General features: G+C 37.8%; 3 protein-coding genes across 4 annotated transcripts in view; 2 read left to right on the plus strand and 1 right to left on the minus strand.

The window, feature by feature from the left end:
• The window catches only part of LOC145768743 (uncharacterized), a 52,048-nt gene extending 50,240 nt beyond the window's left edge, over window positions 1–1,808 (plus strand). For both annotated transcript variants that reach the window (XM_082580324.1, XM_082580326.1), the window contains exons 43-44: window positions 904–1,089; window positions 1,548–1,808. In XM_082580324.1, the coding sequence (XP_082436450.1) occupies window positions 904–1,089; window positions 1,548–1,595 (234 nt within the window). In that variant the 3' untranslated portion in view covers window positions 1,596–1,808. The remainder of the gene's footprint in view (window positions 1–903; window positions 1,090–1,547) is intronic.
• A 1,315-nt stretch (window positions 1,809–3,123) lies between these two features.
• LOC145769237 (cytoplasmic polyadenylation element-binding protein 4-like) lies at window positions 3,124–8,021 on the minus strand. Its single transcript, XM_082580819.1, has 8 exons — window positions 7,733–8,021; window positions 6,927–7,013; window positions 6,369–6,449; window positions 5,884–6,017; window positions 4,751–4,952; window positions 4,143–4,316; window positions 3,978–4,065; window positions 3,124–3,868 (listed from the first exon to the last, which is right to left on the minus strand). The coding sequence occupies exons 1-6, from the start codon at window positions 8,019–8,021 to the stop codon at window positions 4,153–4,155; spliced, it is 957 nt and encodes a 318-aa protein (XP_082436945.1). The 3' UTR covers window positions 3,124–3,868; window positions 3,978–4,065; window positions 4,143–4,152.
• Window positions 8,022–20,433: 12,412 nt separating this feature from the next.
• LOC145769238 (uncharacterized) lies at window positions 20,434–24,529 on the plus strand. Its single transcript, XM_082580820.1, has 7 exons — window positions 20,434–20,563; window positions 21,050–21,274; window positions 21,816–21,955; window positions 22,278–22,473; window positions 22,950–23,130; window positions 23,240–23,280; window positions 23,647–24,529. The coding sequence occupies exons 1-7, from the start codon at window positions 20,434–20,436 to the stop codon at window positions 24,258–24,260; spliced, it is 1,527 nt and encodes a 508-aa protein (XP_082436946.1). The 3' UTR covers window positions 24,261–24,529.
• Window positions 24,530–27,218: the final 2,689 nt, after the last annotated feature.

Genomic DNA, 27,218 nt, shown 5'->3' on the forward strand with positions numbered 1-27,218 from the left:
TACATGTTTTGAAATTCCCAAATTATAATAAAGAAGCAACAAATCGAACACAATATTTTCGATGAATCATGGAATGTTGTTTCCGTACGCGATAAACTAAGATCCCAAGGGGCGATGATTTCAATAAATTGTTACGTCACAATAAACTTGGAGCCACCGTGTTTTGCAAGGGCATATGAAATCACCAAAATGTTTTCCAAAATAAAGTGTTTTTTCTATATTGTTTTAATCTAAGCAACTTTCCGGTACATCAATTGCGGTTGATCAATCGCCAGGAGAAAGCTACTATGCCGTCAAAGAAGGGCATTTATCAATATAATGCCACTCGTAAACACGTGAACTTCGAAACTTATGCAGTGAAGAGAAAATATCTTACAAATTTTGTCTGATCCGAACAATTCAAAAGTAACAAAGAAACTTTAATAACAATAAAATAAACAAAATTAAAAATTGCATAAACAAATTCTTTTGGGCGACATAAGATTGGATTGGAAGTTTTTAAATTTTCTTTGTTTTTCTGCAGATGTTGCCCTATTGCTAGAGTCACTGAATGTGCTGTTAACTTTAAACTAGAAAGGTTTTCAATTCTTGCTAAAGGCCGTTCATCGTTAGCCTACCCCTCGCAGCACTGGAAGTAATATTTATAAAGACTCTCCATCCAATCTTATGCTGCCAAAAAGAATTCGTATTCCTTGCTTATTGGCTTCCTTGCCTTTCCATCAACTTAGTTTCAATCGACTTAAGCTGGGATAAAAAAGTGAAGTGATATTGTGAATCGTTACTCACGTTCATTGTTCTGTAATGTTGATAGCAGTAGAATGAGACCAGTAGAGGTAGGGAGGTTGCTTAGTTGTCAGTTGAAAGTTACTTGGAAGCATCATTATTTAACGGTGTCACGTGCAGGAATGGATTGAGATTCAAGCGCTTGTTGGGAAAATGGGAAAAGACGCTTTGAAGCGTCGCATCGTGGAACGCGACACGACAAAGATCACGATGCAGGATGTGGTAAAAGCGGCTCCTCTTCTCGCGGGGCTTCGAATGGATGAGATTGAAGAAATCAGCAAAGCTTCTTCAGTGTTTTTTGCTTGGGTGAGTATAATGGAAAAGCACCTGACAAGGTCGCACTACTGCTATGTGGTAAACATGTGGTAAATGTACATGTTCAATGTTTTCTTAAAACAATTGAGGAAGATTATCGAATGTCCATTTAAACTTTGGAAGTAAACTTTAGAAGTCAACGACAGTTCAGCTCCGATTTTGTTCATTTCAAGGACAGGGCAGACTTACATTTAGCGACATGTCGTGTTATCATGCACCAACAAATAAGCACGAGGTAAACTTTAATCTGTCAATTTTGTTCATCAGAATTGGGGTTTACAGAAGCTTTCCACTTCGGGAATAACTGTTTTAATGCTTCAAAAAAACAAATGTCAGTTACCAGGTCAATCCGAACACTTCAGCCTGTTTGTAGCCTATTAGCTGCATATGTGTGCTCAAATTCTAACTGGTCGTCCGAGACCTTTTTCAAAAACCTGTTTGTTTTTCAGTCTAAGTGTGTTCTCCACGAAGTGGAACATATGCATGAAGACGACTGACCGGGAAGCGAACTGATATCTCTGTACTTGAGATGTTTTACCTCCAAATATAACTTTCTCGCCGGAGTTGTAAATAAACTTTTGCGTCTCAAAAGTATTTCTGCGGGATATAGGTGTTATTTCCAGTCCTGATGAATACAGCACTTGAATCCGAAGCTATCTGGTTGCTGCAAGTGGAAGTTGGTAGACTGCACCAAACCAGTGTCGCTAATTCACTAATCTTCGGGTTTTCATTATTTTAGAAAACTTTAGTAATTAAAAAAGTTCTGGGTACAACAATTACTTCCACTGTTTGTTAGAATACCAGTAGACTATAAATCCTTTAAGTTTTCTGAAAAAATTCACACCGAGCAGCCTAGTGGCAAAAAAGTTCGCGCTACGCCGCTACACCAGACGTATTGGGTGTATGGTCAACAATGGTTGAAAGGATGACAATCTATTATATCGTGTGAGAAAAAAACGATAATGCTTCATGTTGTAAAATATGTTGTAAAATTACGTTTAGTCTACATATGTTCCTACGTTCTGGTTTCTTTGCTTGGAGCGCTTTACTTTGATTGTTTTCTCAGTTCGCGTTCCCAGCTCACTCAGTCTAGTTTTCATAAGAGCTTTTCTTACAATATTCGGTTATAGGGACGTTTTGTTACTTTAAATTCTGATTGTGTGAAACAGATCTACTTTGTTCGCTTTATATTTATGGTTTGTGTTTTGCAGGTGTACTTCGTTTTAGTTTTTCAAAATTCAATAAATGGATGTTACACTTCATTTTAAAATAATTATCCAAAGTAAATCTTGAAATGCAACAATTCAGATGCTTAAGTTGTAGGAATCATTTGATACAATCTGCCTAAAATAATATTTTCCACTTATGTTAAATTGCTTGTAGGGTTCTTTTAGCACACCGGTGGTTGTTGAATAGTCGGCCTACAATATTTAATAGTTTGTTCGCATAAGTTTTGATATGACAAAGCGTCGCTCTCCGTATTTTCGCTTGTGAAAATGACTTGATTTTTTATCCTCGGACTGAAACCGTTGATAGGTTATTTCTAGCAGTTTCGCGTACTAGGAGGCTTTGAACCACTTACTCAGGCAGGTTATCGATTGAACGGTTGTTGACGGAGAATTATTCCATCCAATAGGTGCTGCTGAATGGAGAGCAGCCTGTCTCTCGTGTTGTTCAAGCGCACAACCCGAGAGGCATACATACTCCAAACGCATTCACAATGCTGGAAATATCAAAGTTAATTTAACTACAGTATTAAGTTAAATTTTCCTTTGGGAAAATTTTTTTGATGAGCATTCCACGCGATAATCAATTAACATGATGTCCATATTGCAACACAGTGTGGCTGGATTTCTAAATATATCGAACCTTGTGGTCACCTGCGACGGAATGGGACAGGGCACTGGAGAGAAATTGTTTTGCATCAACAAAATTCAATTTAAAAAGTGACTAAACAGACACAGTGAACTGAGGATCAAGGTTGTGAAATCAAAATGTTGTCGTTCCCAGAGTTTTAATCGCGTAAATGGAGAGACCACATGCCTAATAATTCAAATAACAACGTAGCAGAACTGCTGTGATGGTAACACCTTCACTGCAATTGTATCAGTTATGATCTTATAGTTAAGTTACTGAATGAAACACGTCTGCAAGTTATAACAAATGTTCGATCAGTAAAACATGGAAATTATAACCAGAATGATTCTTTATTTACAACGTTACAATAGCACATCTTTGACATGTTGGACATAGCATCACTGGGGGTTTGTCTACTTGGGTTACCAGTTTCTATAAGTTTAATAGTAAAGTAGACACATTTTAACACAGCATAAAGCTTTTTGCATGACGGGTATTCGGAAATTTAAACTGAAATGAAAAATAACAGTCATAGGCTACGCCAAATGAAAGCTTCTATTGGCACATCGAAGCACCCGCCCGAACACAAACTTTTGGCAACTCTTAGATGAACCAAAACGCACCCGAATGATGCTACTGCATAAAAATCATGACAGAGAATCGAAAAAAAAGTTGGCTACTTTGAAGACATTAGTTTTTCAAAAGTACATTGTGAAGTTCTGAAGATTGATTCCACATAACTCAATGAAGCAGCGGCAAAAAGCAGTAACAGTGTGAACATGACGGTTAAAAATAATCGCAACAACTTGACAGGAAATGATTGACACAGTCGTTTGCGATATGGAACTTTGTCCAGAAAATGTATTGCAGATGTTCTTGATGCGGTTTACCTCTCAACACAAGGATTCGCAGCCTAGAAACAAACGTAATACTTCAGTTCCTTTATAGTTTGCTTACGTTTGAAGCTCCAATAAAAAATTAATTGCAGCCGCAGAAAAAACTGTTATCAAAGATTTAATTACCTTGTAGCCTACAACATAATTCCACATTCAAGTTGCAGTATCGTCTCTTAGAAGCTTTAGGTTCCATGCAGCAGATTTGCATCAGGTTCTAAACACGAAAATTGCTTTTAAATTTTCATTAAAACAAAATTCGGCAGTAACACAAACGTAAATTGAATGACCAACTTTAAAAAAGTCAGGCAAAAAGTTCCACATGGTTTGTATGTGCCCTCCGCTGGGTTGAAACTTTGGGGGAGATGCTTATCGTAAAGGTGATGGTTCCCACTCGGTGGCGCACTTGTCCTGCCGCGATTGCTTTGTTGCAACTTTGTGTCCTCACAAAGACAACGATTCCTGAGCCTGAATGAAACAATCAACTCATCGATAGTTTCACAAAATCAAGCATTGATAAACCTTTACTGCTTTTTAGTATTTCAAAAATCAGCGAGGAATAGGTATGAAAACGACCATGGCTGGCGGTGGTCGTTAAAAGGAACTTTCAATCGCGGTCCGTCATAACGTTATAATACAGGCGCTTTGTGGGCCTCCACTTGTGACATGTTAATCAGCGCAATGCTTTCAAACACTTTCTTTCTGCAAAACTCATGCAATATAATATGACCCCTTAGTATGATGAAAAAGTTTGAAAAAGGTTGAGAACCAAGGTTATAGATTAATAGAAGATATAAGAAAACTAGAAATAATTATTATTAAACCAACGCTTTTAATACCTGGTTCAGGCAAGGCAATTGAAGTTTGTCAAACTACATTTTTATGATTATGTCTAAACTTACCAGTCGCATAATAATCGTCAGAAAGGCCTCCTGAGCAGAGGTTGCAGCAAGCCACTTGGCCGAAGTGTTCAGTGAAGGTTTTCGCGAGACTTGTGGGGGAGCTGGTACCTCGTGCTCCCTTGATGAAGATCGTCCTCTTGTCGTCCATTGAATAGATCCCCTTCTTTAAGAAGGGGATCTGTTTGCACATCCATGGAAACAGCTGCATTAGGAAATACTTAAGTATAGCGAAGGCCTCTGAATAGCACACGCTGACCCAAAATTGCAATCGTCTTCTCAGCTTGACGTCGCTTCGATTGCTCAGGACACTGCACAAGTTTTATAGAAGAATTCGTCAACTTTTGCTTTGATTTCAACCTATGCTTCTAGCACAAAAAGGTTAAATTATTATTTGGAATTATCAGGCAAAATCTAAAATACATCAGCTTGACATATGTTATTTAACTAAATGTCTGGTGAATAGCCTCATTTAATTTTAAAGTATTTTGATGTTTACCATGCAAGAACAAGATGCCTAGTCAAGGATATTTATTTGCTTCATACCATTGACATACCAAAAGGTATTGCCTTCATTTAAATGTCATGCCACAATAGAATTTTACCTAAAAATGATTGTTAATAAATTTGTCTTGTAAAAGTTTCTAATTGATCAGTTGCAGTCAGCTCAATTCCCCTTCAAGGCTGGCAGGATTGCACTATTATGTTTGTCTACTATTTCGCAATCATGCACACAAAAGGAAATATGAGGAGAATATAATTCATCTGTAGGGAAATTCCACGAAACTTCCTTATCGTATGTGTCAGTTCAGTGTGAGAAAGTATTGGCAACAGCGTTCTATCTTAAAGTCACTCGACACCGTAGTTGTACTGATCAGAAACGAGATGTCCTCTTTTTGCTGTCTAGTTCACATGATCAACCACCCATATGCGCAATGCGCATACATTGTTGTTTGGTCTCGGTGACTAGCTTCGAGACACATTCAGTAATTATAAACGACACGCAACGTTCATTCACAATGGAAATTCAGCTGTTTCAGCATCTAAGAATATGACTTGTTCAATAAACAGTGTAGCCTAATGGTATTACTAGCATCATCTATTCGTGACGCTCTGACATGAAATATAATAACTACCTTGATGGGTTCTTTCCAGTTTGTCCAGGATGGAATAAAGGAAAACTGGCCAAAGAAACTGTTCAGGGAGCAGTTGAAAACCAAGTTTTCAACATTGTCATGGTCTCGGAAGATCAAGTAGGCGAATGTCGATCCTGAAAGCACAAAATAAAACGTACTACAAACGGTCGCTTGTAAAAAAGCATATTATGTTATTGTTAGGTCATCGAGGTAAAGCCAACTCTTATATAAAAAATAAGTTTTTCCACAGTTCTGCTGCATTTCTATTGACATCACATCTTGTTAGTTCCAAGCTGAGTCATTAAGTGCAGGTTGATGCTACCTTGGCCTAGATTTGTCTTGTTACAAGATTTAAATTCTGTGACAGCCCCCTCCCTTATTATTTGAGGTTAGTAGTAGCTCTGGCACAAATACACTTTAGAACGAAAATACTTTATGTCGTTTGAAGAGAATTCTACTTCACTTATGATGAAGATTCACCTTACCTTTGGAACAACTGATCTCTTCAGTGCAAGAAAAGTTCAAACTGATGATCCCGTACGGATGGAACACTTTCATCAATAATTCTGAACCATATTTTGATCATACAATAATACTGCAATGATGTACCTTATGTAGCGCATGCTGCTCTCAGCGCTTAAGCAGAAAGCTTTAATACAGTAAAGAGCTATGAAACTGCAACCTAGCTCAACAACACTTGGACAACGCTCATTATTCATTGAATTATCAAAATAGGACTTATTGCCATTTTATGAAGACTTTGATGCGACCGACCTGACAAGAAATCGAATCCACAGAACACTTGCATGGCTTGCAATGACAGGAATACTCATGTCACGAATGCACACATGAAGCATTGTAGATGCAGATGAACATAATTTTAAAGTAATGTTGTAATTGTTCGCACGTTTCAAGACTTGAAAACTCTTTTTATGAGTCATTTCAAAACAAACAAGTACCAGTGAGCTACTTTCCAAATCGAAAATAAAGTTCCAAGTGCAAGTTTCAAGTGATCGGTGCCAACATTTTTTCATCAATATTACCGTAAGTGAAGTGGTCAGGGATATCGTAGACTAGAACTCTTCTGGAATACTTTGGAACCAAAGGAACATAATTCTGGATTTCTCTTTCTATATAACAAATGTTTAGTAAAACAGAATAAAACCAAATAAAAACAAAAGATTTCAATCAGATTTCCGGGAGACGAAAAGCGAATACAGTGGTTGGTAGATCCATGTAGTCGCCTCGCAAGCACCACCTTGGGAAACTAAACGTGTTACAACTGTCACTATAATGACAACACGAGAGAAGAATATTTAACTTAATTTATTTTGTGGCGTAGTCATGCTTAAAATTCTGTGAATATTAGATAAATCATCAAGCCAAGTAATACAGTAGCTTCGAATGGAAGTGTAGCACATAATACACCCTGTGTTATGCAAAAACTACATTTTAAGTTCAGTAATGCAACTAGTTTGTCAAAATTGTAATTAATTGAGTCAATGATTTGTGATTAAATAAATAGCCTAGCATTAATTTTTTGTAGCTAAGACGTAACTGACTTTCTAGCTGTGGGTGCAGCAATCACAGAAAAACAGTAGACCATACAAATTGTTTTTATTTATTTGCTGACGTTTCATGCAGTAAAACAATGTGCATCTTCAGTGGGAAACGTGCAAAACATCCCGCGTCGTTTTTCTCAAAGATAAGCACCAGCTGTGTGATTAAAATGTTCAATATTTTTTCACCCAAACTATTGATGTTACTCTTAATTTTGTTTGAGATAGTTTACGTCATTGTTGCAACGTCACAGTGCAACTTGTTAGTCATAATTGCGACCCGAACTTACGCAGCAAGAACTCCAAGTCGAACGTTATGTCTGGCGCCCAAATGCTTGGGAAGATTGGACGATAGAGCACAGAGGTGATCGTATCAGGAACACTTGATAGATCGCGCGGAGACGATGTGGAACATCCATTTAAGGAATCTTGCTTCGTTGAAGATGCTTCCGATGCTTCACTGGATGTTTCTGTGTTCTCATGTATTTCGTCGTAATGTTCAATGGCGTCTTGATTAAGTGGAGACTTTTCACATTCAAGAATCCTTTGCTCACTTTGAGGCATGTTTTGTATCGGCATGTTGGTGTTTCAGTTTTGTAGGGAAGGTTAAAAACTAAAGTTAAAATTATGCAACTTAAGGCTAAAAACTGGAACAAATGTTGTTTATACATCAAGTAGATGATACTGATCATCAACAGCGCTTTGAATTAAACCACAAAATTTAACTATTTTCTCTCAAATATTTCATCAAAAATAAAAATTGTCTAACAAAATTTCTTTATCATGTCTGTGACAGAAACGAGTACAAGCCTAATAATTGTTTCAATGTAGGCGAAGAGTTATAAGCTACCAGTGCAATATGCATGCTTTCAGAAAAATATTTTCATCTTTATTTGATCACAATAGAAAGCTCTCCGCTGTAGCAGCACCACACCAAGGTTTTAAAGAAGATTTGGCTAAATACCTAGGAATTTAATTCAAAGATTAAAAATATCATCAAAATTATCTAAAAATAGTTATTTCACCTGTAGCAGGTCAGAATGCCACTACACGCAATTGCTTCACCTACTAGTCAGTCAACTTATGTATTATTTTTTACATAGTGTTTTCTTAACGGATGTTTGTTAAAATTTCTTTATTATCTCACTTCTAATTTATTCAATGTGTTGTGCGCATGCCGAAGCTTTGCATTCAGTAAACCATATCGGTCTCGAATACGTTTTAACCCTATTTCCTGTGGGGGGGGGTCGGTGGGGACTTGGTACTTTTCAAAGCAATATCATTAAAGAACTACGCGATCCACAGCTTTGAAATTTCTTGACTTTTCCTAAAAAATATTCAAGTATTTATTCCACTTTAAATGACGTTGCTATTGTCTATAGTTTTAAAGATATTACATGATTTTCATAACATACTCTGATATTTCAGCTAGCTACTAGCCAGCCCTTTTGTTTTCAAATGATACGGATTAATAGGATTACTGAGCGCCGCCGTGCGTGGTCTGCGACGCAGATATCTCATGAGTTGGCTTTGTTGTAAAGCATTCAACCGTAATGATTCCGCCTTTTGTTTGCAAACTCGAGTTTTGAGTTGCTTTGATTAATCTTTTAATTACATCTGAGTTTCTTTGAAATTATCAGAGAGCATCCGAAAAGCTATGCTGAAAAAAATGTAATTTTACATTGTTTTGTATGGCCAATACATTTTATTTCTAACTTATAACAAGAAGCAGTAGGAAAATTCTTGACAAAACTGTGTTTATTTCATAAAACAAACAGACTGATGTGTTAAGTTTCTTGATTTCTTGTCCGAAAGCAAGGAGTGCGTTCTTGACCCGCCAATAAATTTTTGCATGTACCTGTACACTTATATTCACATGAATATTTTTGGATGTTGTGAAAATGTTTTATGAAAACGAGAGATTGATGGATACCGAAAAGAACTTGACACGGACTATCTAAACTGCTTGGCTTTTGTGGAAAAACACGCGCAGCTAAATTATTGTGCTTTGACAAACATTGTGCATATTATATCAGCACTGAATCTTTACCTAAATGGTAATTTTGCAGTTGCTTGAGAGATTACAAAATTATTTTTTCTCTACGAGGATTTAAAAGTTTGGATATATCTTAGCAGAAACACTATTAGGACCAACTCAATAAATTCAAACATTTCATTCAAATGTTGGTCTTCAAAAGCTTATTTTCACAAAACGGTGTAGGCCTATATATTTTTCTCCATAAATTTGGACGTTTGTGTCATTTGGAGCAAAGTTGTTTGTTGGGTTGAAAGAATCTGAAATCAATGACTCGTTTTTGTAACGTATTGTAACGCAATCTATCAGTCAGCCGCTTTTGTGACTTTTTATTTTCGAATACATTTCCGTGACAAAAGATTGGCTTTTGTAATAACGCCTTCAACCATAAAGTTGCATTCTCTGACTGCATCTCAAACGCTATAGCACACTCAGCAATTTTTCTAAAGCATTGTTACACAAAATGCATATCTGACAAAAGAAGGGAAATATGTTGAATTAAATTATTGTTTATAGGGATCGTTTTCCTTGTCTCATAAAACTAATTAGAAAAAAAAAACAACGATTTTTTATCGTTTGGCGTAAAAATATGTATGTTGAGGTTCACCTTGGTTTGCATAATGAAAATCACCACAAAGGAATGCTCGAAGTGATTTTCGCAGCTATTTGATCCTTCGCGATGATATCAATTACATTTTTTATCAGATGAAACCTGTTCAAATTATTATTTTTTCTTGAAACTGTGGTTCATTCAAGAATATAATACTTTGTAAATATAACTTACTTCATTTTTGTGTTTTTACTTCGATTTTTTTACAAGCAAGACTTTACACAAAACAATTTCAGTGTGAGCCTACCTAGGAATGTCGACTCGATAAGTTATTTGCAACGTGAGTTGATTGACCATAGTAGCCTAAATGGACCAGAAAGCTGTGGCCAAAACTTGATTACTTTTTATCAAAATGTTTGCACATTGGGAACAGCAATCACTTTGTTTGAAATCAGCAAATCACTTTTTGTCATTGGTTCAACGTCTGCAGACGTCTAAACTAACATACAACAAAATTGGTTTTCTGGGTCTTTGGTTCGGTAAAACATCGCTACGATGTATTGTGACGTGGTCTATCAGCCAGCAGTAGTTTATGCGCCTTTTGTTTTTGGGTGTGTGTCAATTACAAAAGATGGCTTTTGCAGTAACGCCACCAACCATCTAAAATGCTATTTCAACATTTGAAAAGAAAGAAATCTTCTAATGCGTAATAAATAGCGACACAAAATGCATGTCTAACAAATTAGAAAAAAAATGTAGAAAACGTTATCTTGCAAATCTAGTTAACAAAATGAAAAAAAAACATTTCAATCATTTAGACACAAACGTGCATTTTTAAAATATCAATAACCTTCAATTTTGCCCAAGGAAAAAGTCAAAACTTTAGTGATTTTTTGTTTTTGTACGACAATAACACTCAACCTGAAATAGTTTTTTTTGCAAGATTTGATATCTTGCTAAATGTATCTATTTTTCGTATCGTTATTCCACGACTTTGAGTTTGTCACGCAGAACGGGAGTTCCATTTGGCAATGTGCAAACGACCTCTTCTATAGCCTACCAACACAATTTGACTAAACGATTATTATCACTACATTTTATCAAAACTGTTTGCAAAATTGTTTCATTCAAAGTGATCATTGTTGGTAAGTATTGAAAAATATCACTTTTGTAATGCATCGTGACATAGTTCATCAGTCAGGAGTTGTAGACGCTCTTTGTTTTTGGAGTGCATGATGGCCAAAAATGGCACGAGCTCCTATCGAAGCAAGTCACTACCTTTGGATAGGTTGTAGTTCAAATACCACGTGACACCATTAGGCTACCTTACTTTTCTGTATTCAACCGCTACCCAGACAGCAAATCAGACACTTTTTACATCGATTCAACGTCTCAATGTTAAAAACGAATAAATAGCTCCCTGAGATGTGCTGTGAAATACAAAGTGTTTCTCGATCATACATAACCAAATTCGACACTGTGAATGTGAAAAAAATTTGCTTGATTTAGTTCTAATATCAAGCAATGACAGTACGTTTGAAAAAGTGTAGACTATAAACATGTGGCTCAAAAAGAACTTGAAATAGTTTTTCTTTGTGGTGATTTTGTCTCATTCTCTGCAAATGTTGAAACAAAGCAAAATTTTTTTACAATGCCTTCGGCAAAACAACAAGCAAACGTTAGTCGGACGCCAATTACGATTTCATTGAAGCGTGGACGAGGTCTCCGCGTAAAAGATTAAAATGGTACACAATGGAATTAACCCGTCACACTCAATTATAGGTTAATTTAGAAGCGATTTCTCAAGCAAATAAAAAAATATGACCAACCATCAAATTATTCGATTTCTCAACTTGTGCTGTTGAACAAATTGCAAAAGAGTTTCGATGCTGTGTTGTCAGATAAATTATCTGCATCATGTGAAAATTTAATTGATTTATCTTGCGTAGTTTTTGAGTTACACGAGCTCAAAGTGCTAGTGTCGAACCGACCCCCCCGTCCGCAGGTCAACTGGCCAAAAAACGTCACAGGAAAAAGGGTTAACAATCGCGTTTTGTCGCTTTCACTCTTTTCCAGACTGTTGCATTGTTGCAATGTTATGGCAATGCAATGCATTTTGCTTTGGTGATCGGAAATAAAACATGAAAACGAAACAAATAGACTAAAACAAATTCAGATCATTCTATCACTCATTTCCAATCTCTTAAACATTCCTACAGATGCGCTGCATCATTTCCTTGTACTGTTACCGAGCTTCAAACTGCTAGTTTCATGTTGGAAAACGCGGGAAATTATAGAAAGGAAGTAGCAAAAGATGGGGAGATGGCAGACTTTCACTCAAACCAGATTTATTTTTGCAACTTTCACTAGGTGAGGTGTTGTTGCGTTGCAACCTGAGTTGCTCCGTCTTGACCTGTGACATCACAGTTTATAAAATTCCATGATCTGTTTGTATCATTTGTACAAAATGTATAAAGTGTGAATTCTCAAAAGTAATGTGAAGAATTATTAGATCATGCTCATTTTTTTTCTTTAGAATTCAAAGCCAAAACAGCCAGGCCCTCTCAGCAACTTTGTAAAAGGTACGATACAAATTATATCTGGGACCCTGACAAGCAAGTCGACTTCACACCAAAGCTGCCTTGGGACTGAGAATTAAGCGATAACTCCACATTAAATATTTCAAAAATATTAAAACTGAGTCTACTAAAAAAAATAGAAGCTGATGTCTCTCAACCTCTGTTCTGGTTTCTCGATGTTGAGGATGAAAAATTTATACAAGGATCTTTCATTTAGGATGCAACTGAACAATATTAAACATAATAAGTACTGACTTTTGTATATTTATATATAACCGTATTTGCTTCAGCAGTAAACTATTGACATATTTTAGTCCGCTGCTTCATGCACCACATAAGACTCTCATCTACAAAACATGATTATACCTTGCAAAGACAAAACCAGATGCAACTTACAACCGCTCCTTCCACTCGTCGTTGCCTGCACCTTTCATTCACTGGAACTACCTGACCTGAATAAAAACCAACCAACCAGTCAGGAATAATTGACGGGTGCACAATTGTAACAATGAAGAAGATGCAAGCGCGACAAATAAAATTGCAAAAAACACTTGAGGATGGAATAAAATGCCTGAGGAATTTAAACCGGCAGAGAAAAAACTTCATGAAACTTGATTCTTTTTGCCATCTATCAAATTCACATGACGTTGGGTCAATGTGAATAAACTTAGTTTGCTTGAAAACATTGTTTCACGTGTGGCACATTTACAAGAGGCTTGTGGAAAGAATGTAATCATTGAATCCAAAGCAACCAGCTCAAGGCAAGACCAGCTCGGTGGATGAGTGTCTATCACTCTCGGCTCAATTTTTTTTTCCTAATCTTGCTTAGAGTTAGATCTTGCTTTCCAAAAATGTGATTTTGGTTCGACTTTTGACTAAACTGGTTGTTAAAACACCTTTACCCAGGTTGACCAGCTCAGTGGCCGAGTGGTTTCGCCTTCGGCTCTGGTGCTAATAGATCCGAGATTGATTCCAGGTAGGGTCAAACCGAAGACTTTAAAAACGGTACCGATTGTGTTCTATCCTGCATAGCGCAGTTAGAATGAGTCGGGTAATAATGTGATATATCGTAAACCTGATATAAATTAAAAATGTCGCTAAAAGACCTTAGCTGTTGTAGAGCGACAATAAACAAAACCATAACATTATTATTTACCCAGGGTATAAAAAATTGGGTAGGCGTAGTTGTGAAGAAAAGGTGGCCGAGAGAAACAAACTGGCCATCCTACTCTCGTTAGTGCCAGTGCGGCCTCAAGTCTATGATTTCAAGGCAGAGATATGTATAACTACGGGATTGGAAACTCTGTAAATCTGAAACCACTTTTATGCACCAGTGGGGCCACTGTTCTTTGTGAACTCTGTGATAAAAGTTGTTTGGCTAATCAAGTTACTTATCGTTATTCTTCTACTATAAATACTTCACCACTTTTAGATTTATTTTATTCTGATGATAGCTCTTGAATAGGCCTTTAGAGTCAAACGAAAACCTGCAACTTCAAGCCATGTGCAACATTTTATTCGCAATTTTCAAGCTTTGTACCACCAATCAACTTTTTAGGAAACGTTTTTATGTCTGAGACAAACTTTAAGTTCATTTGTATTCTTGTCTAATTGGTTCAATTGTTTGTGTACATTGTTTTCAGATGTTTTGGTCGGTAGTAAACGAAATAACACTCATGGCAATACAACGTTTGGTCGTGAAATGTTTTAATGAAATCAAACGACGCAGTTATAATCTCGGCTAGTACGATTGAACAGAAAAGCTTAATGGCTGCTCTCCGTTCAACAAAATAAAATAAAAATGATTGTTAGAAATCTTCCAGATAATTAATTTACACTGCGATGGACTGCACCAAATGTGCTCCACAACTTTCTTAGGAAGGTACAACAAGTTTATTGTTGATGTGCGACAAGTAATATGTTGTATCCAGGAGCGTATAGCCAGGGGGAAAAGATAATTGCCTCTTTCTCCCAAAATAATTTAAATAAACATTTAACTTTCTGTTACAGCATCATTAGACAGAGTTTTATTGTCGATTTAAGCTGAAAGTGCAGTAGCCTACTGCCTACTCTCATTATCCGCAATTGTAAGGTATTTTTTTTCAGAACTTTGTGGGGTAGGCCTCCCATCATCCCTCCTCGCAGGATGCTTTGCCTGTGGTGACTCGTTATTGGAGTCACTTACATGTACGATCAATACTTGTTTGCCTTCCTCCCCGAAATTGCGTACTGGCTACTCCTCTGGTTGTATCTGATTGATTGAGGGAATCTAATGTTTATCCACATACTTTTGCATGGCATACTTGGAGAGGCTTCAAACCATTGACGGAGGGCCGGTCATCGAAATTGACAGATTGAAGTTATAAATTGTTAAAATTTTACGGTAGGCTATCGTTTCTAGCACTAGTTGCAACGTTCATCTGATGGACTGTATTCATGTTATTGTAAGTATGTGAATTATTCTATCTACTAGGTGCCATAAATATAAGATTAGACCTATAAATGACGTAAATTGTCAATTCGATGCCTGTTAAACGGAAACAAGAACATGAGCCGCATTGAACGGTTGTAAAAACATAAACCGTTTGGATGCGTTTGCATATATTTATCTTTTGAAGTATAAAATTGCTTTCTCTGCAATGGAATTTATCATTAGGCTACGAGGATAGCAGCTTTGGACAGTTAGCGATCGCATTGTATCGTTCCGAATATATTTTAATTTTACCGATACATGTCGCTGTAGAGCAAGATAGTTTTGCGCCATCATCTGCAACCCTGATGTGCGCATGCGCAGTAGTGAATGTGTATAAGGGAAGATGGCAGCCATATGAACATTTTGTTGAAGCCCAAGTAAAGAAGGGAATTGTAGCAGGATCTAAAATCTGTGGGAGAGAGATTAATTCGCTTTTTCGATTACTGAGCCTACCTCAAACTTTCCAACTTGCACAACCGTTGAATACAGAGTGACAGCAGACTGCATGAATGTCCCATGCGATCTACCCAATTGTTACTCGAATTCGTAAGAAAAACTTATTGAAATCTTTCAATTGCCATCATGCGCGTTTCCTTTCAAAGAACAGACAAAAAATCAATTATACTAAATATTCTGTTGCTTTTTCTTCTGCGAACCTGGCAACACCAGTTTTTGCACCGAAATAAAAATGAAAACTACGATTTATAAGATTTCCCGCGGAAACACTGACTGTTCTTGTTCTTCATTGGCTTTTTTGTACAACCAGGAAATTGCGGAAGAATATAACCTATTGATGTGATCACTAGCGTACGCAGGGGGGGGGGGGGCATTGGACTATGCCCCCCTTAAAAATGTTGTGTGACGTCATGATATTGAGAAAGATGATTTCAGTCTCTTTATGCTTGGGAATGATGCTTTCAGTCTAAAAAAACTTGCCTAATTTTAAACAAAAAACTGCATTAAAAGAGCGAGTTTTTCCAATACCAAACATTCAAACATCTCAGCCAGGAATTAGCAACAAGAACACGTAGGGACTTTAACTTTATTTCCGAAAAATGCCGAAGAAAACATAATCTTATCCTTTTGCTATGCCACCTGACAGCACCATTTTACAAGAATATTCATACCCACATTTTTGTTGAAAATGCTCTCAGAATGCACCAAATTCAAAGTAATTTTTCAAAATTTTTTGGGGGAGGCCCCCCCGCCGCCGGGGCCGTCTTAGGCGAAAACGCCGCCGGGCTTCGCACGCCTAGTCAAAACTCCCCCTTTCAAAATTCCTGGCTACGCTACCGTCAATGCCCCCCCCCCCCCCCCCCCCCTTGACAAATTCCTGTGCACGCCACTGGATGTGATGCTTTCACTCTGCAAAAGAAGATGATTTAAGTACAGACGCGGCTCCAACTCAACAATTGGATTGCTCCCCTCGAAACTTATAGACCACATAAACCTGCAAACAACTTCAAGTTTGTGTTAAAAAAAACTTTCAGAGTTTTTTTTGGGGGGGAGGTTAGCCATTCTTCCACAACATTTTTACGGTTTTCATCGATTAATCTTCTACACAAACGTTAAATGAGGTTTTCAACAACTTTTGAGTCTCGTGGATAGTTTGGATACGTTCTTTGGATCAACGTCACGTTTAACGCTTCACTCGGACCCATTGTGGGGGGAGATCCAGTAGGAGGTGGTATTACTCGTCATGAGTTGCCTCATTCTCGTTAGTTCCAGGTGAGTTGAACAACTAAAAAATAGAGCAGTGCCAGGATAAGACGATGTTGATCAAAGAGATTTTTCATATCAATATATATTTAGATCTAAAAACGTAAATGTAATAATAATAATCATGTTTTTATTTGCGCCCATTGCGATAACACACAGAACACCGCAACCACAGATGAGATACAACAGACGACAGGAAGCAGCGAAGTGACATACAGTCTTCGAGGGACATATCATGGCATATAGTCTTCTTTTTCGATGCACAGCCGCGTGCTCTAGAGCGGTGTCGAACCCACGTCCTTTCGAACGTTACGCAGACGTTCTCACCACTGGGCTACGCATCCGACAAATTTTTGCATTAACAAAACTCCGGACCCTGGAAAACTTTACATAAAAGATATTATCGATAACTTTATTTTTCCGTTTAAAAAATGTCGATCATCTGAATAAGATAAAAAAACCTTAACCCCAAAGAGTTTGTTTGTTTGGTTTATCTTTACCCTGCATTGCGGGAAAGCGGACTTGAGCGCTATGCATCGGTGTACGCCTTCCGACGTACACCTGACCCACGCTGCAGCCGACGGCAATGTCTGTTTCCGGTTGTCTACTCTACTTATGACTTAAATTTGGTACTACCCATTACTCGAAATCGATCACTGGGTAGAGGCAATTATCGTAAAGTTTCTTGCCCAGAGAAACAACAGAAAGTGCGGGTGGCTGGAGTCGAACATGCAGGCTCTCGACTGCGAGCCCAACGCGCTAACCACTCGGCCACACGCCATTGTTCACTTCATGGCAGTAACCGCTGAAATCACATCGTACTGCAGTCATAAGAGAGCTTTACTTCATAATCATCTCACGCCTCTCATAATAATCTATAAGTTGATGCTGATTGGAATGTACTTTTCTAGGAAGTGAAACGATTCTGGGAAAAGAAAAATATAACTGTCGTTTAGAAGTCCATGTCAAACAAACATGGACTATAGCGCTGACCTCAACAGATGCAAATCAGTGTCTCTCTGAAAGATATTAGAACCTTGAAAACAAAGTGTTCATTCACAAAGGAAGGCGGTTTGTTTGGGGAACTAACCTCCGAACCACTCCTATAACCGACTAACCGTACAAGAAGTAAAAGATCTAAAGGGAAACCAATCAACCAGAACCTCATCTTGTAGACACTTTTTCTGATTTTTCAATGTAATCAACGGCAGCTGACAACAAAACGCTTTCAACGGTGCTCACGAATAGTGACGTCAGTACCAGTCACGTAATAAAACGTAGAAAAATTTCCAAAAACACTATCAGAGGCCTCTTTTTAGAACGAGGTCCTAAAGTCTTTGCTAACACTCACACAACCACAATTTGTCTTGGTGACGTCACAAACCAACGTTTGTCGTAATAATCTCACGATTGTGAAGTCCTTATCATGCAATCGAGTTATTATCCATTTTTACTTTTACTTTTAATTTGGTTTAAAAGTGTTACGACTGTGCCAAATTGTAAAAATTTTTCCTATTTTGATTTCAGGACCTTGATGTTCCTGCTTTGTTGTTTCTACCATTTGTTCTGGGCCTCTTCTGCGTTTGTCAAGTGTGGTTTTCTGCTATGATGGTCAGAAACTAAAAATGAACTGAATGAAAACAATACATAAGAATCATCATAGAATCACTGTATTATTAATATCTGATAATATCAATTGAAACAAACTAAATTAGAAACTGCCACAGTGAGGAAGACCTATGTACTTTGCGAAAATATTTCAGTTTTTTGTCCAGTTTGAACGATAGGAAACATACCAAAGCAAAGTTGTTTAATGTTTTAAATAATTTTATCAGCACAATAGGTTAGCACTTCAATATATCTGCTTTCCCAGATTATCAGCAGTTAGACAAACTTCTACAATGCAGACCTAATTATAGAACACGAGATCATTTACCAGAAGTCAATCTTTATGCTTTTTTTGTGAGAAAATAATTAAACTTTACAAATCATGAATAGCGTCATGGAGTATCAAAACTACGTCACTTCCTTCCCAGGCATTTAGTTCTACATTGTGAGCTCATAAGCGGTTGGTTGTCGCACTTCCGGGTGATAAAAAATGTTAAAAGAGAAAAACTTTTTTCAGTTTAGGATTAGTGCTGCATTGTGTTAAGTGTGTGACTGAGATTCAGGGATTATATAATTTGCCTAAAGCAGTGAATAGATTTGAATGTAACTTGAGCCTGGCTGTGTGAACGTACATCAAACAAGAACGTCTCAATTTCAGGTGTTTGCAGTTGACAAAAATATTTAAATGCAGTTGTCCAATCAGCGATAGGTCTATCCATACAACAGAAAACGATTAACTTATAAACAATAACACGCAACAAACAAAAATTTTAAAATGTCAACCTCGACGGACTAGTGGCTGAAGTGGTGAGAGCGCCAACACGGTTCTCGAAATCGCGTCTTTTCGACAATCCAGACGACTGTGCTGGCTTGTCAAGAGACTTAAAGACACGTAGAGTTGAATGTCGTTGGCTATAAAAGTTTTAACGTGTTTTTTCTTCTTCAATAAACCGAAAGAAGATACTTGGCTTTCACGAATACAACCATGCATGATGATCATGATGATGCGTAAATAATGCTAGTTAGATGAAATAATTATTTGCAACAACTTAATTTTAACGTTTAGTTTATTTACACACAAAAGATTGTACGATGTCGGTCCTGAAACCGAGCACGACAGAACGCAAACCGCGATAGATCGGTTTCGACAAGGTGTCGTGATTACTTAAAGAGTAATACTGGGAATAACTTGTTAAAAAACGCAAATACTCCCGTGCAATTTCTTAAAACTATGAAAGTTGCACATTATGCTGACCAACTGGAAATATTTCCATTTGAATTATAACTACAAACTATCATCACTTCTCGAATCAGTGTTACATTGTACTTGTATGTTTCAAGCATTTCTAGTTATTTATTACCATTCAAGCCATGACAAGATTTCAGTTATTTATTATTTGTACATTTTTTTTCAACATTCAAGTGACGACTTCACAAACAGGTAAATCTTGAAATGCAACGTATTTAGGTTTCACGAAGTAGGCTACTGAAATTAGAAAGCGCATCATGGAATATTTCATTGAAGACAAACAAATAGTTTTGTGGAAACTTTAATAAGCGTCTTATTGATTCGAATTGGGCCAACACACCTGTGGCCTTTTGAGACAACTTTAGTCACAATTTTACTCTGGAATGTGGATCTCTTGTGGTGTCTTTGATGAATAATCAAATATAAGAAAATATGTTAAAAAGCTTGGGTTGAGTATGCTGAAAGCGGCTGAAAGTTATACCTTTGTGGTTTGTTAGTAAGCACTCAGCTTTGCGCAATGCTAATGCCAGTCGTAAAAGAATCTCTCGCTAGATAGTTCCAGTACCAGACACCAGCGCTGTACTTGATGCGTAGACAATATTTTTAAGCTTCTTTTCCCACCCATCTACAAAGTTTGTGCGCACTGGCATGAGGCTATTTCAATGAGTCATACAAGAGCTTGCTTGCTAGCTTTGCTTGTTGCATATTATCATCATTATTATTATTTTGAGGAGTGTGGTATCAGCATAAAAACGGAGTTGATGACGTCACAGAGTACATGGTATCCACGTCACAAAAGAATTACTTCAAAGCGATAGACAGATGCAAAGAAGAGAAGGGAAGGTTGGCGATATTGTCCACTGATGAGGCGTTTATGTTTATAACAAACCAATCAGAAGTTGTGCAAGGTTGGTTTAATCAAGCATTGAATATTCATCGACTGAATCGCTGCGGTTGAGCGTCTATTATTTTATAACTCCAAAGTGGTGATGTTTACCTGGGCTACACTTAGACGCTACGGGAAAGGAGCAGAAAGACTGTGCATGCTCTGGTTAGATATCCTCCTGCAATCTTAAAAGTTAAATAATTTTTTTCTGTTCAAACTCAAGCTAACTTTGTCTGTTGTTCGTTTCGATGAAGTTCGTTCCTTTCTGAATGTTCTTTTTTACTGCAGCACATTTGCTTTGTTACAATGCCTGTTGTATCAAAATGAAGCAACAGTGTGTACAGAGACAATCAGTGGCATCTAACAACATTATTATTGAATAATAGTAAGAACAAGAAGGTTTCAAACATCTATCGAATTGGCACATGGGAGTATCATTGTTATTATCACTGTACAAGGACTCTCTTGTCATTTAAAACTTTATCATTTTTTTTTTTCTTTTTTTCAGGAGCTACGGCTAACCTGTCTTATTACATTGGTGCAATGAACGTTAATGGAATATTTAAGTGGGATGGCGACACCACTAGATTTGGTAAGAGATGGGGGCCAGGCCAACCAAATCGTAACCACAATTGCGTCGTCCTCCGGTACGAACCAACTCGTCCCGTGTACAGGTGGTACACGGCGCCCTGTCATAGTGGCAACTTCAGCTTCATCTGCCAAAGAAAACCTGGTACGAAGGATTTGTGACGTCAGATAATCGTATGACGTGCTGCTGCTTACGTTGTTGAAAACGTTTAACGAGATAAAGCTACACTTGACTCTGGAAGCAACATTTGTTTTGGTCTCGATTTTAAGACAAGTAGGGTTGCAATTTTAAATGCTTTGCTCAGCAGTTTTACGTAGGTTGTCACCTGGAATCGAACTGGAAACTCATTACTTTTAAGTTTCTAAATAGGTTTTCGGTTTATGAATCTTTATCCTCGGACTGACAAAGCCTTGATTGGTTATTCCTGGTAGTTTCGCATACTTATAGAGGCTCGACGCATGGCCGGTTACCGAGATTGGCAGAGTGAAGTTTTCCGATTGTTGATGTCTTGTTGCCGGGGAATTATTCCATCCGTTAGATGCCGCGGAATGGAGAGCAGTCCTGAAATGCGTTGCTCAAGCGCACACCCCGAGAGCCAAATCAGCGCCGCGTGATCTTTGAGCCCAGCGTGTAACCACTGAACCATCGGAGTAGTATCAACTAACATTAAGAGCTTTTACTTTAGGCAGCTATTGGTCTGATTGGGGGAGTTGGTCTAATTGCTCGAACTCTTGCAATAGAGGCAACAGAACTAGGGAGAGAGTGTGTCAAGCCACAAGAACCACAGGCCCGCAGATCTGTGAGACTCAAAGTCGGATGGAAATGGTAATCTAAACATTCATGAAAGAATCACATTCGCTTTTATGTGTCAGTCTGATGACAATACTAAATAATTCTAATAACGTTTCACAATTTGTTGATAGCCGTCATGTATAATAAACTTAGATACAATTTGCATCAAATTACTTTGATAATAATAATAATTGATTGTTCGGTTACTTACTAATAATAATAATAATAAGTAATAGGTCATATGAAGTTAATAAATAAAATACAATGTTGATATGATAATAAGCTAGTAATAATAATAAGTTAATAATACCGTAAGTTAATAGCAAATTTGTCACAACTTTTGCATATTTGACAGAACGAAACATGCAATGAAAACATATGTACATCTGTGACTTTAAATGAAACGTCCTGCAGCGCAGCATGTGGCGAATCAGGATATCTTGAAAAATTTCTCATTTGTGAAAATGGCGAAGCGTTACCACAAAACTGCAGCAACAGAAGGCGTGTGAAGTGCTCTGGGTCCTGCTCTACTTCCATGCAAACTCGATCCGGTAAACTATTCATCTGTGCCTTTTTAAGTTATCTGTGATGGTGTCAATGATTATTGTGATGTAGCCAATGGCTCTCTGTGATGCTGACAATGATATTATATGTGGTATTCAAGCATACGCCTAGTTGATAATCATTAAGATTTAGATTAAGCGGAGGGAATGCGTTGGAGACAATCGTCGTATCCCCCTCTAGGCATGTCATCAACTGTCTTGATAAATACACAACTGCGCACTCCTCTTCGGTGTCGAACTGATGCCCTTTCGACCGTCGTGGAAAGACCGTCAATATTCAAAGCATAGAATATTTTCGTGCGTTCTTTTCGTGACTGCAGTTGTTAGAAATGAAGCTGGATATCAGTTCCAACATCCTGTGGGAGCTCCTACAGTCACTAGGGGAGCTCACAAAAGTGTATAATTCGACGCCTGGTGAACTGTCTCATTGATTATATAGTTACATGAATTCCATTTCTTTACAGAGCAAACCAGCCCTTTGCCATCTACTCGTGCAATCCCGTCGAGCGTGGTAACCATGGAAACCAAGGCTTCTATCACTCCCATAAATGAAAGATTTCCTCTTGGAGCAATTGCTGGAGGTGCCGCAGGAGGAATTGTCTTTCTTCTTTTTCTGATCTTCATCTTTATTTTTTTGAGGAAAAGGTAAGCTCAAAATTTCTGACCTTATTCATGATTTTATCTCCTCCAGTCTGCTATGCGGGATCTACAATCACTTTTCAACTAAACACTTTTCTTATTATTATCTTCCTAGAACTTCAAAAACCAAAGCGTATGAAGGGGAAGTCCCAGCGGGTAAGTCTCACGTGTGTTGATGTTGAATCAATGTAAAAAATGACTGAGTTTCTAATTAGCAGCACAACGGCTTCATTGTATTTTTCACGTAAACATTAAACGGTCACGATTTGTTGTAGCTTTTACTCTTCAGTTTGCCCTGAATAGATTAGCTCGCAAAATTTAAACTTAGTAATTCACCACTTCCTGAATGTTTCAAAGCACAACGAAGTATTTCCATAACATAATAAAAACACAACAATAGCATAGTAATAACGCAATTTTACAATACAGTACATCGTAAAAAGTAAATAATTAATGATTGCATGTTATAATTTAACTAAACTATTGCTTGATTTTGATTTATTTTTTATCTATTTGTTGCAGAGACAGATCGCGACCACACAAACGGAAACCAACAAAAGAACGAAGAAGAAATATCGCCATCGCTTGGCCTCTCGCTTAACGATTCATTTGATGGCAATCCAAATGCTTCAGGTGTCGAAGGTGAATACGATAGTTTGCAGCATCATCAAGAAGCAAACGGTGTCCAAGCAAGTTTAGCAAATCGTCCCGATAGTTACTCCATTGTGAGGAAGCCAGGAACAAAGGGAGGAGTAACGACTGATTACGTGTACAATGTTTTGAATACTGATGCTACCAAACCTGAAGACAATTACATCGCTATGGCATCCACGAAGCAAGCTTCTCCCAATCCTGTCCCATCAACATCAAGCGATTATGATCACATGATCTCCAATCAAGTTTCCAACTTTCAAAAAGAAGATGTCATTGCTTTTGACGTCAACAGTGGATACAATTCCCTCAGCTTCAACAAACTTCCAGACAAAGACGTAAATAAAGCTCTTTATGAAGTTGTCGATGAAAAAATTCCCCCAAAGGATGAAACCACTTCACCAGATCATTCTTATGAACAAGTCAACCCATCGTCGCAAGCGACAGTTAGCAATAACGATTATGACGTGTTTATGACAAGTTGACGTCAAATGCTTTCATGAAAGTTATGCGACATGACTGAAGTGTGCTCTTGGAGAATAAACTTCCAAAGCACTCAGGAAGAAGTTACACCAAGTTAATTTCTATTAAACTTCCTTTTTAATGCTGGATTTTCAAGCACGTTTGCAATTCTTTACTTTTGGTTCATCTTGCCACTTCGTAGTTCATCTGTTCAATTGCTGTAGCCTAATTGTTGTCGATTTCACTGTAGCGCGTGTAGTTTTGCTGCTAGGTGACTGTTGTCGTCGTTTGCTTTAAATAAATTGGTAGACAGAGAGAATTTTAGAGATCTGATAAGAGTTTGTCTCGTATAACGGGATCAGAGCAAGAGGTTTGATGCTTACAGGATTGTAAAACTTTGATTTAACCGGATTGGTGTCTCCTTTGCATTTCGGAAGTTATTGGCCTAGAAATTAATCACAGCTTGAAGTCTAATTGTTTTGTTTCTTGGTAGTCGAGTGTAGCAAGACTTGACAGCGTGTTTCGCATATGAGGCTGAGCTCATCATTATCGCACCACTAATTCATGCCACACACTTCTCAACCGCTGTTTTTGTCAGTCAATTGAATTCTTATCTTTGTAGAAAGAAAACAACTGTAGCCTACTAACTGTGGCCAAGAATTTGCACAGTTGAGAAGGAGCGTTCTTTCTGGCGTCACCACTAGGCCTATACTTGACTACTCACTATACTGTAGAACAGCGAGCATTGCGTTTCAGTATCGCACTTCATCAATTGACTGACAAAAGCAGTAGTTGAGAACTATGTGGCATAAATTAGTGGTGCGATACTGATGAGCCCACCCTCATGGGCGAAACACGTGTCTATCGACACATGTTTTTTGGAAAAGTTTTGATGGCTACTGTGGAGGCTACACGGGTATGGTTAACGAAACACAATGCTCGCTGTTCTGTAGTGAATAGTCAGGTAGTGCTGACGCAAGGAAGATCGCTCCTTCTCAACTTGATTGCCTTGTTACAATTAAGGACTACGGCACGTGATTGACAAATCCCGGGATAGTTCCGCTACTTTCAGTATAGGTCAAAATAAATAGGCTACAGCTGAGCTAAAGGTGTGGTAAAGGTGAGCTAAAGGTAAAGCCAGGGGCGCCGGAACGATTTTTGACTGGGGGGGCAAGATTACAAAAAAGGGCACTTTTGTTTACTAAAAGGCCAATTTTTTTTCAAGTTTTAGGATAAGATATAGCGATAATGCTAATTTATCAGCTCACTATGTATTGAGTAATGATAGCCTACAAGTGTTGGTATACAAAGAAGGGCATCATGCTATGTTATAATGATGTAACCTACTGTCAAGCCTTAAAGCAGTCTGCGGCCATGGCCGCTAAGTAGTGCTTGAATGACCGCCGGTGTTACCTCCTCAATCGGCCAAGTTTGGCCGCTGGTCTTTTCTTCTAGCCAATTATTTAATTTCGCAATAGAATGATTGTGGATTAACTGTCGAAAATATGTAGTATCAAAGAGTGACGCAAAATTAGGTCAGCGCATCATAATCGCCACTGTTGCATTGTGCGGGAATGTTTGTTATTGATGGAATATATCCATCTGCGATCACCATCGCTGTAAGTCTTGTTTGTAATTCCCGACGTTTATTTTAACAAAGTCTTAATCCAAAGTGCTAACTTACATCGGCTGGCAATATTGTCGTTTTTATGTCGATTCGATGTTGTCGGACATTGAATCGTTGTTAAAAAGGAGAACTAGGTTAGTTGACATCCGAGGGGAAAACATTTTTTGATCATATTTTGCAAAAATCATGCTTCTTTCAGTAATAAGTTATCCTTTACATCATTGAAATACTTATTTTATTACCTTGCCGTCATCGTCAACACATGTCGAACGTTGTTTTTCGTTGCTAAAAAGAATTCTAGGGGAGTGGCGAACTTCTTTAAAATCAGCCACTTTAAAATCAGAGACACTCCTGCGAATGTCGTTAGATGGTCCCGCAGTAGGCTACTGGATTACAATCCCGATAAAGCAGTTGTTGCGTGGTGCAACGATTCTATTGTAGGACGTCGCCCAGGCAGGGCCTCTGAGAGAAATTTTCACTAGGGGTACGAACAGTCACTCCGGGCCCCCCTCTCACTCCGGGCCCCCCTCTCACTCCGGGCCCCCTTTGTCTTGGGCAAAACGCGTGATGTTTGCTTAGGCTATTGCACACCATACAACATTTTACTAAAGAATTGGACATCTGTGCACAATAATAGTATCAGGCTGCAATAAAATTATTATTATTTAATGTTTGGTGTTGTGCATATCATGTGATCTGTCCCCCGCCAATTTGTGCATCCTGCATTGAACTCGTGTGTCAGTTTTTATGGTGCTTTTGGGAGGTGTCGCTTGTACAGCTTTAATGTAAAATTTTTAAATTCATTTTTAGGACACTATGTGGTGTCGAAAGCGTTGGATTTAGTAGTTTTTTCTTGTTTTCTTTTTTGTGTGTTTAATGTTAAATCCGTTAACGTTATTGAGTGTTATATGACTGTATCTGGTACAAGCCAAGCTCTCTACCAAGGCTCAAACATAACATCTTGTTAAAACATAATCAAGTTAATCATCTGACCAATCCTAACCTTTCTTCATTAACTTTTGCATTCACCACATTAGCAGCACTAGCAGAGGTGAACGACAGAAGTCACTTTTTTTTACTCCGGCTCCGGTCCTGCTCCGAAAGTATTCTCCGGCTCCTGCTTTAACCCCGAAATTCATTCTAAAGTGAAATAAGCGTGAAACTACCTTTTTCAAATAGGCCTAGTTTTTAAAAAACACAAAAAAATCCAAAAACACCCGCACAGGAGAATAACTAGCTTTTATGCTTTAATTTAGAGTGCTTTTAACAAAACATTTTTGCACGTAAAGCATTAAATTACCACTTTGGGCTCCTAATTTGCTCGCAAAGCACTCGATTACCTTTCTAGGCCCGT

The sequence above is a fragment of the Aplidium turbinatum genome, chromosome 4 (assembly GCF_918807975.1).
Source record: "Aplidium turbinatum chromosome 4, kaAplTurb1.1, whole genome shotgun sequence".
Lineage (NCBI taxonomy): Eukaryota > Metazoa > Chordata > Ascidiacea > Aplousobranchia > Polyclinidae > Aplidium > Aplidium turbinatum.

Bases quoted from the DNA above. Each gene is read 5' to 3' on its own strand.
- LOC145769237 (XM_082580819.1), bottom strand. From the start codon at position 8,021: ATGCCGATACAAAACATGCCTCAAAGTGAGCAAAGGATTCTTGAATGT. The intron at 7,014-7,732 runs GTAAGTTCGGGT...TTTGTTATATAG, and splicing joins CGACTTGGAGTTCTTGCTGC to AAAGAGAAATCCAGAATTAT. The intron at 4,317-4,750 runs GTAAGTTTAGAC...TGTTTCATTCAG, and splicing joins TGACGATTATTATGCGACTG to GCTCAGGAATCGTTGTCTTT.
- LOC145769238 (XM_082580820.1), top strand. From the start codon at position 20,434: ATGGTATCCACGTCACAAAAGAATTACTTCAAAGCGATAGACAGATGC. The intron at 21,275-21,815 runs GTACGAAGGATT...CTTTTACTTTAG, and splicing joins CATCTGCCAAAGAAAACCTG to GCAGCTATTGGTCTGATTGG. The intron at 22,474-22,949 runs GTAAACTATTCA...ATTTCTTTACAG, and splicing joins TTCCATGCAAACTCGATCCG to AGCAAACCAGCCCTTTGCCA.